The sequence below is a fragment of the Syngnathus floridae genome, chromosome 5, assembly GCF_059516105.1.
Source record: "Syngnathus floridae isolate MCC-2025c chromosome 5, RoL_Sflo_1.0, whole genome shotgun sequence".
Classification (NCBI taxonomy): domain Eukaryota; kingdom Metazoa; phylum Chordata; class Actinopteri; order Syngnathiformes; family Syngnathidae; genus Syngnathus; species Syngnathus floridae.
In genome coordinates, this window is record NC_142417.1 from 16,645,350 (window position 1) to 16,663,957 (window position 18,608).

Genomic DNA, 18,608 nt, shown 5'->3' on the forward strand with positions numbered 1-18,608 from the left:
CAAAATATGAGTTTCTTTTTGGTGCCATTTTTCTTAAGCCCACCCAGTTGATGAGTCATGGCCAACGGTAAATTTAGAGCGCCCTCATCCAGTTTCGTCCGAAAATATAATTTTTTTCATATGTAGTTTTTTGTTTTGTTTATTTGGTTGTTTTATCAAAGTCAAAGTCTGCTTTATTGTCGATTTTTTTTCATATACCAAGACACACAAAGAGATTGAAATTACGTTTCCACTATCCCTCGGTGAGATAGTACACATATGCATACAAGCAACACAAAAAACCCAAGAAGGCACAAACAATGAATAAATAAGAGTGTTAAATTAATGATAAATAAACAAATAATAATAATTAATAATAATAAATATAAGAGGAGCAAAAATGGAGCAAGTGTACATACAGCAGACAGTGGACATGGATATGGTGCTTTAAAGTGTTAATTGCTTTATTTGATGTTTTCTCTATTTTTTATGTTTTGAATATGTTCAAGATAAAGATATAAAAGCATGTGAAGTGATCAACTATACTAAAAATAACATGGGAAGTAGTCAACTATACTTCTAAGTGATGTCTTAATGATCAAGTAAAAATTTGTGAAAAAAAAAACATATATAAGTCGCTCCTGAGTATAAGTCGCCCCCCCCCCCCCCCCCACCCAAACTATGAAAAAACCCGCGACTTATAGTCCGGAAATCACGGTATGTCTTTTCTGTGTGGTTTGGCGGCCGGGTACCAAGTGACCCACGGACCGGTACCGGTCCGCGGACCAGGGGTTGGGACCCCTGATTTAGAGAATGAAAGTGTAGAGTGAAAAGTATGATTCATACCATGATTTATCGTTTTGTTTTTTAATGATAATAGAACAGGAAAGGTTTGTCACAAGTTCCTGGGAAAAAAAGACTATTTATATGTAGAAAAGTCGTCCTTGAGACGCACAGAATAGTGAGTAGGTTTTTAGCACAAAAAGATATGTTGCTTTAGGTATTTTTTAATAACCTTATAGACACTTTCCTCCAAAAGTATTGGACCACTAAGAGCAATTTCGTTATCTTTTATTTATTTAAACTCAAAACATGACTTTAACACCAAAGGATTTTTGATAAAAGGGATAAACATTTCAAGTTTTATGTCCAGTCATTTGAATCTGAAACACAACTTTAACGACATCACCTTTTATTTGAATGAACTCATATTCTACGTGAGCTAGATTATTAGAACATGGCAGGTGTGTTTTGCTGTTAAAATATGTTGGTAAAACAATCTATGCTCACCGTCAGAATTGGGTTTTGCCAATACATTAAAGTGACTCTGAAGTGGGCTGAACATTGGCACTTACATAATAGGCAGAGATGGGCATTCCGTCTCTGAAACAGAACGGTCCATCCTTCTGTCCCGAATCGGTCCCCATTTTGCAGACGGCGGATGAGATGTTTTTAAAAAAGGATGGACTAAGCAAGAATGGAAGTGAGTTTTTGTCTGTCCGTGTAATCACCCCCAACCGGATCAAGTACCGAGTGCCAGAAACACGGCCAGCCTGTAATGTGTGTCTGCCAATGCAGACCAAATATGAGATATCATGACACGCCACTTGTCTCGTGCATGTTCAAGGTGTTTGTATGCTAAAAGGAATGACTTCTCTTTGCTTCAAGAGACCAGAGGAGGACCTCTTGTCAGAAAAGTTTACACGTCGCCATTCAACCAGGTGACAAGTCATATGTTAGCAGCCAAATGCTAGCTTGATTGATACAATTCAATAAGCTCACCAGATACCCCAAGCCAGTTAAAGGGGAAGTCGACGCAAAAATTCTTTACAGCCAGGGATCCAGTGGCGTCACCATGGGAACCTAAGCTGCATTGAGACTTTGCTTTTTAGGGGGCCGCTTCAGAGGCATCATTGTTGGATAGCAAGTTCCACCAAATCCGTGATTGTTGTGCCTTAGTGGAATTTCAAATGAGAAATGTGTTGGATGTACGTATGTATGTCAAAGTCTGCTTTATTGTCAATTTCTTCACATGCCAAGACACACACAGAGATCGAAATTATGTTCCCACTATCCCACGGTGACAAGACATAGTTCACAATGTACATACAAGTAAACAACACAAGAAAAATAAAACAAGAAGGCACAATCAATGAATAAATAAGAGTGATGAATAAATAACAAATAAACAAATAACACAATAAATAAGTACAGGACGCTACGCAGAAGGGAGAAGAGAGTTCAGGATCCTAACAGCCTGGAGAATAAAGCTGTTGGTGAGTCTGGCGGTGCGGGAGCGCAGGCTCCTGTACCTCTTCCCAGAGGGCAGAAGATCAAACAAAGAGTGAGCGGGGTGACTCACATCACTCACAATCGTGGTCGCCTTGCGGGCGAGATGGGAGGCGTAAATGCCCTTCAGGGAGGGGAGGGAAGCACCAATAACCTACTATGCACTGCAGGGCCTTCATGTTGTATTCAACTGGAGAGGACGCTCTCAATTGTGCCACGGTAGAATGTAGTCATGATGGCCAGAGGAGCACTTGCTCGCCTGAGTTTCCGCAGGAAGTACAGGCGGCGCTGAGCTCCCTTCGCCAGTGACGCAGTGATGGCGGACCAGGAGAGGTCCTCACTGATGTGCACCTCCAGAAATTTGGTGCTGCTCACCCTCTCCACCACAGCACCGTCGATGGTCAGCGGCAGGTGTTGGGTGTAACCCTTCCGGAAGTCAAAAGGTCAACCTCCAACCTGTACTGAGTCTCGTCGCCCTTGGTGATGAGACCCACCAGAGTCGTGTCGTCAGCAAACTTCACGATGTGGTTGTTGCTGTAGGACGCAGTGCAGTCATGCGTCAGCAGGGTGAAGAGCAGCGGACTGAGCACACAGCCTTGGGGGGCCCCCATGCTCAGCGTGATGCTGACGGAGATTTTGTTACCAACACGTACCACCTGAGGCCTCTGACAGAGGAAGTCCAGTAGCCAGTTGCAGAGGTAGGTACTGAGGCCCAGCTTGTCGAGTTTGCAGATGAGTTTTTGTGGCACAATGGTGTTGAAGGCAGAACTAAAGTCCACAAACAGCAATCTCACATACGAGACCTTACTCTCCAGGTGGGAGAGAGCCGAGTGGAGGGCATAGCAGATGGCATCCTCAGAGGACCGTTTAGCCCGGTACGCAAACTGGAAGGGGTCTATGGTGGGGGGGAGAAAGGATCTGATGTGCTCCAAGAACTTGGTGCAGCTCACCCTCTCCACCACAGCACCGTCGATGATCAGCGGCAGGTGTGTTGTGCAACCCTTCCGGAAGTCAACAATGATTTCCTTGGTCTTATTGACGTTCAGCAGGAGGTTGTTGTCCCTGCACCACGCGGTCAGAAGGTCAACTTCCGACCTGTACCGAGTCTCGTCGCCCTTCGTGACGAGACCCACCAGAGTCGTGTCGTCAGCAAACTTCACTATGCGGTTGTCGCTGTAGGTCGCAGTGCAGTCATGCGTCAGCAGGGTGAAGAGCAATGGACCGAGCACGCAGCCCTGGGGGGCCCCCGTGCTCAGCGTGATGCTGGCGGAGATTTTGTCGCCAACACGCACCACCTCAGGCCTCTGACAGAGGAAGTCCAGTAGCCAGTTGCAGAGGGAGGTACTGAGGCCCAGCTCGTCGAGTTTGCAGATGAGTCGCTGCGGCACAATGGTGTTGAAGGCAGAGCTGAGGTCCACAAACAGCAACCTCACATATGAGTCCTTTCCCTCCAGGTGGGTGAGGGCCGAGTGGAGGGCAGAGCAGATGGCATCCTCAGAGGACCGCTTGGCACGGTACGCAAACTGGAAAGGGTCAATGGTGGAGGGGAGAACGGACTTGATGTTCTCCATGACAAGCCGCTCAAAGCACTTCATGATGATGGGCGTCAGTGCCACGGGGCGGTAGTCATTGAAGCAGGACGGAGCAGGCTTCTTCGGCACAGGTACAATAGTGGCAGCCTTGAAACACAAAGGGACGACGGCCTGCTGCAAGGAAATGTTAAAGATGTATGTGAAGACACCCGTCAGCTCCCCAGCGCAGTCCTTCAGCGCTCGACCTGGGATGTTGTCAGGGCCTGCCGCCTTACGGGTGTTGATAGCGGCAACCAACCTCCTCACGCTGTCGGCAGAGAGGCACAGGGGCTGCTCGTGTGGAGGGGGAGTGGTCTTCAGCGGGCAAGTGCTGTTCTGAGCGTCGAAGCGAGCATAGAAGCGGTTAAGATCATTGAGCAGACGGACGTCGCCCTCACAGCTCTGCGGCGCGGGCTTGTAGTCCGTGATGGTCTGAATGCCCTGCCAAAGGCTCCGTGCGTCCCTGCTGTCCTTGAAGTGGGCGGTAATCTTGCAAGAGAACGCCCTTTTCGCTTCCTTTATGCCCCGGGACAGGTCGGCGCTCGCTGCCCTCAAGCCAGCCTCATCCCCCGCTCTGAAGGCTTTGTCCCTGGCCCCCGTCAGCCATGGCTTCCAGTTAGCCCGAGTGACGATGGACTTCGAGTGAGTCACATCATCAATGCACTTTATGATGTAAGAGGAAACAGAGTCAGTATACTCCTCTATGTCTGTCCGATCGTTGCAAGTGGCCGCCCGCTTAAACATGTCCCAGTCAGTAGTGTCAAAGCAGTCTCGAAGCGCATCAGAGGCACCCTCAGGCCACACCCGTACCTGCTTGCGAACCGGCCTGGATGCCTTCACACTTTGTCTGTATGCAGGCAAAAGCATAACAGTGAGATTGTCAGAAAGTCCAAGATGGGGGAGGGGGGCGGCCTTGAAAGCTTCTTTATGTGTAGAGTAGACCAGGTCCAGGAAGCTGTCACCACGTGTTGGAAAATTAACATGCTGGTGAAGCCTCGGAAAAAAAGACTTCAGGTTAGCATGATTAAAGTCCCCAGCGAAGATGGTGAAACCGTCAGGGTGCGCCGTCTGTTGTTCACTGACAGCCTGGTACAGTTCACTAAGAGCCGCGATCCTGTCGCCTTCGATGTTGGAAGGCGGGATGTGTACCGCGACTATATACTATACTATACTATACTATACTATACTATACTATACTATACTATACTATACTATACTGTATGTACCGTATTTTATTTTAAGTCGCTCCGGAGTATAAGTCGCACCAGCAATAAAAAGGCTTCAAAAAGTGAAAAAAACATATATAAGTCGCTCCCGAGTATAAGTCGTATTTTTGGGGGGCAATTTATTCGACAAAATCCCACACCATAAACAGTCATTAACTAGCAACAACAGGCTAAACGATAGCAACAACAGGCTAAACGATAGGTATGCTAACGTGACAAACACAAACAAAGAGCTGAGAACGGGCCTGACGTAACATATAGCGTGATTAAGGACAACTATTACATGAATAACATGTTTATAAAACCATCGATGTCACTCCAATTCATTAAATCCATCGATCGTTCGATACGATAGCAACAGGCTAAACGATAGGTATGCTAACGTGACAAATACAAACAAAGAGCTGAGAATGGGCCTGGCGTAACATATAGAGTTATTAAAGAAAACGATTACATGAATAACACGTTTATAAAATCATCGGTGTCACTCCAATTCATTAAATCCATCGATCGTTCTTTGTCAACAATGGGTGCGCGCGGCTGAGGGCGCTTGCACTTCAAAACATTCCACAGGCTCATATAACGATAGATAAACTATATTTTAAATAACTATGATATAAGCAATAATATTATCAAACCATCCGTGCACTTTAAATCCATTAAATCCATCGATCAAATTCCTCGTCCTTTGTCAACATCGCCGCACGTGCGCCCTGACGTTAGCCTCATCTTTATTCCACAGATCTAGTATATAACTATATTGTAGCGTTAACAAAGTACAAGGATAGACGGGGGTTTGGTAAACGCCTCTTTATTAAACAAAACAAACTTCCAAGCGTGTGGCAGCGTGGACTTCTAGACACGAGAGCTCCATGGCATAGGACCGGGCGTGCGTAATGGCCATGTCCGAGCCCCATGACCCGTTCGCGGACAGCCACTTGGCCCAGCGCCAACCCCGGACTCAGTAGAGTAGGACCGGGCGTGCGCAAAAGCCATAATAGTTTTTCAAACCTTCTATGTCACTCCAAATCCTTAATTCCTTCAAACTTTGTCCTCCGTGTCACTTAGAAATGATCACCGCTAATGATGCCGGTAGTCCTTACGTGGGCACGTTTGTCCTTTATGTAAACAACCGCCGCGCCATGCCACTGACGTCACTTGAAATAGTAATCCCTTGGTACATCACGGTTCTCCAAACTTTCTTTCTGCTGCTTGATTACTGTTTTCAGCAGCATATTTTACAACTTGAAGTTTGTGACCTGCAAAATATGAGTTTCTTTTTGGTGCCATTTTTCTTAAGCCCACCCAGTTGATGAGTCACGGCCAACGGTGAAATTTAGAGCGCCCTCATCCAGTTTCGTCTGAAAATATAATTTTTTTCAGATGTAGTTTTTTGTTTTGTTTATTTGGTTGTTTTATCAAAGTCAAAGTCTGCTTTATTGTCGATTTTTTTTCCATATACCCAGACACACAAAGACATTGAAATTACGTTCCCACTATCCCTCGGTGAGATAGTACACATACGCATACAAACAACACAAAAAAAACAAGAAGGCACAAACAATGAATAAATAAGAGTGTTGAATAAATGATAAATAAACAAACAATAATAAATAATAATAATAAATATCAGAGGAGCAAAAATGGAGCAAGTGTACATACAGCAGACAGTGGACTTGGATATGGTGCTTTAAAGTGTTAATTGCTTTATTTGATGTTTTCTCTATTTTTTATGTTTTGAATATGTTCAAGATAAAGATATAAAAGCATGTGAAGTGATCAACTATACTAAAAATAACATGGGAAGTGGTCAACAATACTTGTAAGTGATATCTTCATGATCAAGTAAAAATTTGTCAAAAAAACCTAAATATAAGTCGCTCCTGAGTATAAGTCGCCCCCCCCCCCACCCAAACTATGAAAAAAACCGCGACATATAGTCCGGAAATTACGGTATGTATGTATGTATGTATGTATGTATGTATGTATGTATGTATGTATGTATGTATGTATGTATGTATGTACGTATGTACCGTATTGGCCCGAATATAAGATTTAAATATGTAAACTTAAGTGCAATAACATTCATAAATGAATGGCATCTGGTTTTTGAAATGTAAATAAACCAATCTACTGTGATAAAACAAAAAAATTGCATTAACTGCATTAACCATCAAAGTGAAGTCTAACTGTAACTGTAGTCTTGAAACAAATCTGAATAAGGAAAAACTTTGCAATAAAATAATGCGAACTGCTACCGCTATTGTTGGGGAGACTGAGGACTGTATATGGGATATGCTCGGGTGGTTATGCTCTTTTTGCCCCCGGGTGTCGGTCAGAACACAGGAGGGCCACTGCATAACGACTACTCGTATGATGCGAGGCAAATTTAAAGGAGCGCGCCGGAGCTGTCAATCAAACGGCGCGCAGTCGAAGCAAACCGCGATCAGTCAAACGGCACAACAGTGGACAGTAGTAACAATGAAATGTATGTACTCACTTTGTGTCAAGGATGCATATGATCACAGCAACATACTCAGTCGATACCTGCAACCTTTAACTTACTGCTGCGCACAAGCTCCAACAATCGCGATAAGCTGAGGTAACTCACGTGAAACTTAAGGCACGGTGACGTAACTTCGCTTTAAAGATATCCGGCGCCATCTAGTGTTTTGAATGGTTATAATGTCTAGACCCCGAATGTAAGACGACCCCCAGTCTTATTTAAATGCAAAAAACATCATCTTATATTCGGACCAATACGGTATGCATGCATGCATGCATGTATGGATGGATGGATGGATGGATGGATGGATGGATGGATCCAATAGCAATAATATTATCAAACCATCCGTGCACTTTAAATCCATTAAATCCATCGATCAAATTCCTCGTCCTTTGTCAACATCGCCGTGCGTGCGCCCTGACGTCAGCCTCATCTTTATTCCACAGATCTAGGATATAACTATATTGTAGCGTTAACAAAGTACAAGGATAGACGTGGGTTTGGTAAACGGCTCTTTATTAAACAAACCAAACATCCAAGCGTGTGGCGGCGTGGACTTCCAGACACGAGAGATCCATGGCATAGGACCGGGCGTGCGTAATGGCCATGTCCGAGCCCCATGCACCGTTCGCGGACAGCCAATCGGCCGAGCGCCGGCCCCCGACTCAGTTGAGTAGGACCGGGCTTGCGTAAAAGCCATAATAGTTTTTCAAACCTTCTATGTCACTCCAAATCCTTAATTCCTTCAAACTCTTTGTCCTCCGTGTCACTTAGAAATGATCACCGCTAATGATCCTTACGTGGGTACGTTTGTCCTTTATGTAAACAACAGCCGCGTCGCGCCGTGCCACTGACGTCACTTGAAATAGTAATCCCTTGATACATCACGGTTCTCCAAACTTTCTTTCTTTCTTTCTTCATCCATCCATCCATCCATCCATCCATCCATCCATCCATCCATCCATCCATCCATCCATCCATCCGTCCGTCCATCTTTGTAAAAAATGGACCACCCCAACCGGAGGATCTCTTTAATACTAGTTGGGAGCTGTGACCAACATTGAAACCATAAGGTTTTCTGAAACAACATGCTATTATAAATACATGTGTCTGTCATGCAGGTGAAATGTCAATGGATCTCAATAAAGTTTCTGAACGAGCAAGGGTTGCTAACGAAGACACTGTGCCCTCTGGTCAAGTTAAGGTACTGTAAGTCTTCCTTCATTTTGTTTGGCAGCTTGCCTTGGCTTTCGGTTTTGCACATCAATGACCTGATTTATTTAGATCACAACCAACAGGCGCTAAATTGCGTGTCTACTTAGCATTTATAAATTCTGCGTGTGTTGTCGAATATGCGTTTGTGGATCAGTGGACACATGCATTTATTTTGTACACAAGCATCACGCCGTTTATGACGCTCACACAGAGGTCTCAGATATTCAGGCAATCCCTCTTCCATTCAACAAAGTTCGACAGCATTTTTTCCCTCTCGACCTTACTTTGTCTTGAAGCTGGAAGACATTAGTATCATAGGACGAACTGACAAAGAGTGACAGGAGTGCAATGTTTACTTATATAGGAGATGTAATGAGCCAGGGGCAAGTGTGGTGATGAACAGCAGATGCGGACAATCAGCACTGATCTCTGCATAAGAGGACGGGAGGGGCAAGAGCAGAGAAACAATAGTGTATGGGGTGCTGATGGCGTGGACACGTGACATGTACGTATACGTCCATGCTGGTGTTTCCGTTTTTCGATTGCCAATTTTTAAACGAGAAACGGGAGATGACTCGTTCCCGTTCAATGGTCGACTGGTTTGAACGTCCGCCTCACAGTGTAGAGGTCGTGGGTTTGATTCAGGGCTTCAGCCTTCCTGTGTGGAGTTGCGTGTTCCCCTCGTGCCTGCTTGGGTTTTCCATGGAGTACTTCGGTTTCCTCCCACATTCAAAAAACATACATGGTAGATCAAATGAGCACTCTAAATTATCCTGAGCTGTGAGGGTTAGCATGAATGATTGTTGGTCTGCTATGTGTGCCTTGCAATTGGCTGGCAAACAGTTCTGAGTGTACTGCCCAAAGACCCCTGGAATAGGCTCCAACGCACCCGCGACCCTTGTGAGGGTTAAGTGTTTTTTATAATGGATGGATGGATGTTTTTGGAATGTCGAATGGTTGCTTGTAGAAAACATAGGAATAAAACTGGAATTCAATGTCATATATTTTTGTTTATTCAAAGTTTCTATTTTTTCAGTCTATTTTAAAGAAGACTGTGGCAATGCAGCGGACTCCTTCGGCAGTTTATGAATATAGTGAAGCTGGAACAGGACATTACCACCATAATAAAGTCAATGCTATTTTCCAAGCGGCCAAAAAGGACCTGCTACAAGTTATCCAGCTCCAGGTAGCCCACACACTAACTTTTTCATGTTGTTGTTTTTAATATGTCACAAGGTGATTGACCCTCAGGGGTTGTGAGTGTTTGCGGTTTGCAAGTAAAAATAGATCTGCGGGCATGGTAAAAGGTGTAATGATACAGTCGCAGTCAAACAATGATATTTTTAACATGTTACTAAGTAGTGTGTTACTTTCAAATATGCACATGATTGAGTAAAGACTAATCTAATGTGCTACTTTTTTGATACAAGTAGTGATGGGTCAAAAAAATGTGTCAAGCAATCCAGCATGGAAGCGTGTATCGAAGCGTGATTCATTTTTGGGAAATTATATCATTGATGACACATGAAGACATTGGTCTTGTAAAATGTCCAACAGATAAATGTTGAAAATAATTGACAATCCCCTTACAGTAAGGCAAAAATGCATATTTCATGAACACAACATTAATATCTGTTTTTTTTAAAACAAACGTCATTTCATTTGTTCATTTCATACCATATCATTGACCACAAATAATTGTTTAACAGATTACACAAATAAACCACAGAAGACATAATTTTGGTGTTTTGATTCCGGTTAATTTGTGAACACGTGCTGAAACCTTTTGTGAGCCAGGTAGATGGAAAGCTTCAAAAGTTCAGAAGGCTTCAGTTGCCCATCACCACATACAAGTAGTCAGATGGCAATTTTCTTTTTTTTTTAAGTATTACTATTACTTTGTTGAAAACATTTGATTCTATATAAGTGTATGTAACATTATTATTATTATTATTATCATCATCATCATTATTAGAGACCATATTATTTTTATCCTACTTAAGCCACATATATTATTTATTCTCTCTCTCTCTATCAAGTCATCGAATGTGTATTATTTTATTCTCAGATGATAATTTTTTTTGTTCTCTCTTTTGTTTATAATAATTTATAACACTGAATGCAAGGCCATTACTACAGAAGTGATCAAAGTAAAACATTGGTTAGATATAAATAAAATGGCATTAAACTTGAGTAAAACTAAAATAACCTTGTTTGGGAACTGTACAAATAACACTCAATTTTAGATCCATTTGGATGAAGTGGCCATTCACAGAGTTAATGTAGTCAAATTCATGAGGGTGTAAGTAATTTTCCCTCAAACGGTTCTGTTGCTCTACCAGTCACATATGTATATTCCATTCAATATTAAATCTTCATACCACTTTTTCAGATTAGAAAAAGACAAAATTATGACAACACAATGCAAGCATGCAAAATATAGTAATCCTTCGTTTATTGCGGATAATTGGTTCCAAAAACCACCCGCGATAAGTGAAATCCGCAAAGTACGGTCACCAACAAGAAGTACTGGGCAGGCTAACGAGTTAGCGGAAAGATGCGAATTCACGATCGTGCTAACACGCGAAAACGGACTTCTAAAGGAATGTAAACGAACATTTGGAGCAACATTACATTGCCCTAAAGGTTAGACACACGTTTCCTAAATTTAGAAGTCTTATTTTGACTTTTAAATGTTTTTTTAATTTAGAAAAAAATTCCGCGATGTAGTGAAGCCGCGATAGATGAAACGCGAAGTAGCGAGGGATCACTGTAAATAGTTCACCACAAGCTCCACAGTCCAATTTGTAGGAGTGCTCTGTTATGAAGAAAGCCACCCTGATCACGGAGGAATCTGTCACCCCTTTCATCAATCATTCATTCTCCTCCCATCAGGCAAAAGATATAAAATACAAATCAATTTGTTAAGATTCAGAATGAGTACTTAATTCCTGGAGAGAAATTCAACCATCACAGCCAGATAACCTGCAGTTAGTGAATGTGGTATAAATAGATTCATTGAGACACAAAACAATAAGATAAGTAATAATGAAAATAAAAAGCCTGTGCTGTCTAACTTGTCAGATTTAGGCTAACCACAAAGCCAACCACCACCTCAAATGAAACAACATTGGTACAAATCTTATTAAGAGACAACAAAAGCACTGCAACAATTCTATCTGCCTTATAGTCCTAAAAAATTCATTGGACTACTACTCACCCTAATCAAGAAAAATGGATTGGAATTAAACCAACCTTCCCACATACAAAAATGTTGTTGCTTTAAACCAGGGCTGTGGACTCGGTCGGATTTTTGCACCGGGTCCGAGTCCGGCCTCTTGACCACCGAGTCCGAGTCCAAGTCCGAGTCCGAGTCCGGCTGTCCATTGTTTCTGTTAATTCATGTGACTGCTTTGTCTTTATTCAAGGCTAATTTAGATCAAAATCTACCAGAACGAACGCAACTGCTTTCACACTGGCTGGTTCGGCTTATTTAGGATCCCTTGCTGAGAGCGCGGACGTAAAAGTGAGGCGACGTTCCAATCGGACGTCGGATCGATAACATTTTCCCTGCCCTACCGGAGTTATGCTAGTTCATAACGTAGATCACTCATGGCGTAGTCATAAATGTACGGTTGACAATTTAACCGATAGAAGTGGATACATTGGAACATAACCTACATCCAAATATATTATTTGACATGGTATTAAATGCGTGGCTTTACAAAAATAGTTATTGAAGCCCACCCTTAGCCCTGAGTGCCATTGGCATGAGGCAAAACGCTTGAAAACACACACTCTCGCCCAATTAAATAACCATTCTGAAACACAGGACATGTAAGATAATATTTTTTAATCATTAATTACACCATTATAGCTCAGACATTTATCTAAACACAAATAATTAGTGACGACCCCACAACTATCGAAACTCATCAATGATATAAGCTGGGTGACATAATCGTCCTTGACATTGGTACATAATGTAAACATTAGCCTAAGTGCAACTCAACGTGGCCGCATTGATCGTAAGCAGGGCTGTGGACAGTATTCCTACGTGCATTCTCAGCAGCATGATGAAAATAAAATTGAACGTATTTTTTTTTATTGTCGGACTCGGTGGACTCGGTCAAAATCAGCACCGAGTCCGGCAAAAATGACTGAGTCCGTCCGAGTCCCCGAGTCCGAGTCCACAGCCCTGCTTTAAACCTTTGTTTTTAAAAAGGGTTTTACTTCTCTTTCTTCTGTTGTGCTTCCTTGTTACCCTTTGGGTAAAAGGAAACTACTAAAATTATCTGTTATATGTAATATGTTGCAAATGATTTATCATCATAGTGTTTATTATAATGTCTTTTAAATGTTTTCAGGATCCTGGTTTACTGGAGGGTAGGGTGACTTTTCGCCAGGTCAAAGCTAATTCGGTTGTGGCCCACCAAGGAGACCAGGTATTCAGAGCAAGACAGGAGTATATTAAAAAAAAAAAAAAACAGCCTTTACAGTGTATTATCAATTTTCCCACATATCGAAATTGTCCAATTGTTGGTACTTTTCTTATTGGTTTCCCTTCCCTTACTTGCAGGATGTGAGTGTGGCATTTGTCATCTCAGGTTTACTCCATGTGTACCAGCGTATGATTGACCGCGAGGAGGAGACGCTTGTTTTTGTGACCCACCCAGGAGAGATGGTGGGACATCTAGCTGTGCTCACGGGGGAACCTCTTATCTTCACCACACGTGCTCACAAAGACTGCACCTTCCTCTCCATATCAAAGGCTCACTTTTATGAGTAAGGCCATCCAAACAACTTGTTTTAGTCATAATGGAACCCTATTATTTTCTCTGAAACTTTATGCTGCAAGCAGCTTTTTTTCCCTTTGGTTTTTTCTTTGCAGGATTATGCGTGAGGAGCCTAGAGTTGTGTTGAATGTAGCGCATACTGTAGTGAAGAGGGTGTCACCCTTTGTCAGGCAGATTGACTTTGCCTTGGACTGGATGGCTTTGGAGGCTGGCCGTGCTGTCTACAGGTATCTTTCAAGACAGTGATGAACGTATTACTTTTTGGGGCCAGTTGATTTAGCCTTGGTTCATGATTTATTGTTGCATGTTTCAAGTTCACAAATTTGCTTCTCTGAAGACTTGTCTGGTGTCTGTAAAAAAACAAAACAGATGTACACTGCCAAGCACTGATTATCTGAAAACGTACAGAAAGGGCTTTTTTTTTTCAAATTAGATCTATCATTATTTGGCTCATTTTGAAGTACGTCTATTAGCCTGCCACTATTGCAAATTTCATAGGCTGTCATTCAAACTTAAATTTTGAAGAATATCTTCAAGTCTTCTAAAACAAAAAATGTTTTGTAATTTGACACACCTCAAAGAACAGAGTCAATAATAACCCTGCCATGAATTATTGAAAAAATCTTTAAAAAATGTAATGTATGTAGTACGGTATTTTGTTTAATCCTGCCTACGGACAAACCAACGTGCAGCAATGAAAACAATATCTGTCACCTTTGTGTCAAGTCAAGTCAAGTCAAGTTTATTTGTATAGCCCCAAATCACAAACAGTCTCAAAGGGCTTCACATAGCCAAAAATTGACAATTATTCTCAAAGCATCCCCTGATCATAAGCTCCCAAAAGGGCAAGGAAAAACTCAAAAAACCCCTGCCAGGGGAAAATGAGAAACCTTGAGAAGGGACCACAGATGGAAGGATCCCCCTTTCAGGATCACCAGGTTATAATGGATGCAGAGAGTGCACAAGTAATACATAATATGAAAATCAATGAAAAAATGGATGTCGGAGGTGCCCTCGGTTGTCCTGGCCGTGTCTTCAAGGGGGTTGAGCTGCAGTTCCTTCATCTTGAATTGGTCCCCGAGAATCCAGCTAGCCGCGATCAGCTTTTGAGCCACCTAACCCCCTCCCCAGCCGGGGAGGGGGTGGGCGGAGAGAACAAAACAAACTCCGGCCAAATCGGCCATCACAAGTTAGTTAAAGGCCATCTCATAGAAATGTGTCTTTAAACGTGTCTTAAATGTTTCTACTGAGGTAGTAGTTCTAATATCCATTGGTAGGGCATTCCAAAGCTCTGGAGCCCGAATAGAGAATGCTCTAGACCCTGCAGACATTTTCTTGGCCCTCGGTATAACTAAAAGACTAGCGTTTTGCGAACGAAGGTTACGAGACGGAACATAAGGAACGACTAGGTCGACGAGATATGAAGGCGCTAAGCCATGCAGTGATTTATAGGTTAGTAGAAGAACCTTGAAGTCACATCTTAAATGGACCGGGAGCCAATGTAATTTGGCTAATATTGGGGTAATGTGATCAAATTTTCTTGACCGTGAGAGCATCCTCGCAGCGGCATTTTGCACTAACTGTAGACTTTTGATACTGGACTTAGGAAGACCAGAGAATAATACATTACAGTAGTCCAGGCGCGACGTAACGAACGCATGTATAATGGTTTCCGCATCCCCGGTCGAGAGGATAGGACGAATCTTAGCAATATTACGAAGGTGAAAAAACGCAATCCTGGTTATATTCTTAATGTGTTTTTGAAAGGAGAGCGTTTGGTCAAATATTACCCCGAGATTAGTTACCGTATCACTCTGAGTGATAGTCCGGTTATCTATAGTTATAGTGGTTTCCTTAAATAAGTGTTGATAACGAGTAGGACCAATTATCAACATCTCAGTTTTATCTGGGTTAAGACGAAGGAAGTTGAGAGACATCCATTGCTTGATCTCCGCAAGGCACGGCTCGAGATTACAACAGTCCCGTGGATCTGTCATCGATAACGGCATATATAATTGGGTGTCATCCGCGTAGCATTGAAAGCTAATATTATATTTACGTATTATGTCCCCAAGCGGAATCATATAAATATTAAATAAAATCGGTCCGAGTACCGATCCCTGTGGAACACCACACGTAACATTATAAAGCTCAGAGGACGTATTACCATGGACCACTCGGTGCGTCCTGCCTGATAGATAGGAATTGAACCAGCTGAGTGCTGACCCTGAGATACCAACACAACTTTTAAGACGCCCTAATAAAATATCAAAGTCTACAGTGTCAAAGGCAGCACTAAGATCGAGTAGTAACAATACAGACGACGTATTTGAATCCATAGCTATGAGGAGATCATTAGTCACTTTAGCAAGTGCTGTCTCTGTAGAATGATTAGCTCTAAAACCAGACTGAAAGGAGTCATATCGATTATTAGCGACCATGTAATCAATAAGCTGCTGCGCTACTACTTTTTCGAGAAGTTTTGCTATGAATGGGAGGTTTGAAACTGGCCTATAATTACTGAGACAGTCCGGGTCAAGATTTGCTCGCTTAAGTAGTGGTTTAATAATAGCGGTTTTAAAGGCTATTGGCACTATCCCAGAGGAAACAGACAGATTGATTATATTTAAGACGGACGGTCCTAAAATTGGAAATAATTCTTTAAGTAGTTTGGCTGGAAGCGGGTCGAGTAAACATGTTGTTTGTTTAGCCGTACTAACCAATTTTGTAAGCATTTCAAGGGACACGCTATCAAAATTTGAGAGGGTTATTGCATGATCCCCAGCGCTAGTAACCAGCGGAGCGATTGGCATGGTATTCTTGATCTCGTCCCTAATGGACTCAATCTTTTGAGCAAAAAATTTCATAAACTCGTCAGCTGAGTGGAAGGAGCTATCGGGGGTCGGCTGGCGCAGAGTTAGCTTTGCCACTGTATCAAATAGGTATTTAGGATTGTTTTTATTAAGATTAATGACTTGCGAAAAATAACGAGTTTTTGCTAAAATTAGCGCATCTTTATATTTCAGGAGGCTGTCCTTCCATGCCTGATGGAAAACCTCAAGTTTGGTTAAACGCCATCTGCGCTCATGCTTTCTACATAATTGTTTAAACGTACGTGTTTCATCTGTGAACCACGGAGTTGGCCATCTACGGCGAGTTTTCAGACGTAGCGGTGCCACAGAGTCGATGGCTTTTAATAATGTCGCATTGAATTCATTTGTAAGATTATCGATAGAGCCGCTGTATGCGGGAAACATGGCGGTTGCCGGCGACAGTAACTCAGACAGCGCAGTTGCAGTCATGGAGTTAAGATTACGGCTGCTATAATTCCGATTGCTCTCTTGTCTTTGACAAGGAACTAAAATTTCAAATTTTATTAAGAAATGATCAGACAGAACAGTAGTGTATGGCAGTACTGCTATATTTGAGGTTGCTAGTCCCCGGGATAATACCAGATCTAAGGTATTTCCATTCTTATGCGTTGCTGCTTGTACAGCTTGCGTAAAACCACACGTATCGATTAAAGTTTGAAATGCCGAAGTCAGTGGTTCTGACGGTGAATTCATGTGGATGTTGAAATCACCCATGATAACTATATTATCTGCATTTGTCACTAGATCAGCCACAAATTCTGAAAATTCATCCAGGAAGCCAGAGTAAGCCCCGGGTGGGCGGTAAATAACAAGATAGAATGACGGTAACGCAGTGGATCGCACAATGAGAACTTCAAATGTTTTAAATACGTGAATTGAGCGAGGCCTAAATCTAAGCTCAGAATTTGAGATGAGGGCGACACCCCCACCCTTTTTTCGAGGACGTGCCACATGCGAGCTCACAAAATTTGGAGGCGAGGCCTCGTTAAGTGGCAGCAATTCATTAGGTTTTAACCAGGTCTCGCAAAGACCAAAAACGTTTAGATTATGTTCCGTGATAAGGTCATTAACGAGAACTGCTTTCGTATGAAGTGATCTAATATGCATAAAACCGAATTTAAGTGTAATCGGTTGATCAGGGTGCGTATCTATCGAAAGATTTTTAAACGGGATGCGAGTAAAATTGTGTTCTCTAGGCCTAATATCACCTCTCAAAAGTTTATTAGGGCGGTGGGATGAAACGACCGTGGGAATTTGATGATGAATATTTGTTACACATGTGAAGTTATCTAAAACAGGCACCGTTTCATCAGCAAGACCGGTCGGGACGGAGTGATTGGATTTGTCTACTACCCCAGTAGAAAGTGTGTTTATGTGTATTGCAGCACTATTTAAACTGTCGCGCTCTAGTCTACACGAGGAGCTATGTGTATGCTGAAAGTCTAGCCTAGCGCTAGTTAACTTTAACTTATCAGACTCCAAACCCATCCTCACAGGTGGTCTAATCACCTGTGCCCTGGCCTGCTCTAGAGTGACCTGTCATGAGAGGCTCAAACAGTAATCTATATTCCTAGAAAGAGTGAAGGCGCCTTCACGGTTAGGGTGAAGGCCGTCCTTCCTCAGCAGGTCGGGGCGGCCCCAGAAGGATGACCAGTTATCTATAAAATACAGTCCCTGCTTTTTACAGAACCCAGCCATCCATCGATTAAGGGAGACTAATCTACTAAACCTCTCATCAGTGCCTCTCCCAGGCAGGTCGCCAGAGACAAACACTCGATGCCGACTCATCTTTCTGGCAAGATCACAAGTCCTCGCTATGTTTTTCTTTGTGATCTCTGATTGTCTCATCCTAACATCATTGGAGCCGACATGTATCACTATGTCCGAGTAGCTAGTGTTGTTGGAACTACGCTGTTGACTAGGCCTATTGCGAGTCAGCTCCCTAAGATTAGCTTCTATGTCGGGTGCTCTGCCCCCAGGAATACACATTACCGTGGCTGGATTTTTAAGCATAATGTTTCAGGTAATGGAGTCGCCTATGACCAAAGTGCGAGGGCCAGTAGACCGAGATGACTTTGGACGGCTATGCGTCTTACCTGGCTCATCGCGATCAGCAAGCCGCTTGGGGCTAATGCTAACCGGGCTAGCGGGCT

The 18,608-nt window shown here is 42.8% G+C and overlaps 1 protein-coding gene across 4 annotated transcripts in view; it reads left to right on the forward strand.

The window, feature by feature from the left end:
- The window catches only part of pnpla7b (patatin-like phospholipase domain containing 7b), a 62,674-nt gene that overhangs the window by 11,226 nt on the left and 32,840 nt on the right, over nt 1-18,608 (forward strand). For 2 of the 4 annotated variants that reach the window (XM_088375008.1, XM_088375011.1), the window contains exons 9-13: nt 8,693-8,775; nt 9,823-9,972; nt 13,154-13,231; nt 13,366-13,571; nt 13,678-13,809. In XM_088375008.1, coding sequence (XP_088231134.1) covers nt 8,693-8,775; nt 9,823-9,832 — 93 coding nt within the window. In that variant the 3' untranslated portion in view covers nt 9,833-9,972; nt 13,154-13,231; nt 13,366-13,571; nt 13,678-13,809. Of the gene's footprint in view, nt 1-8,692; nt 8,776-9,822; nt 9,973-13,153; nt 13,232-13,365; nt 13,572-13,677; nt 15,963-18,608 lie in introns of those variants that run through there. The other 2 variants (XM_088375009.1, XM_088375012.1) reach the window with 2 other exon arrangements.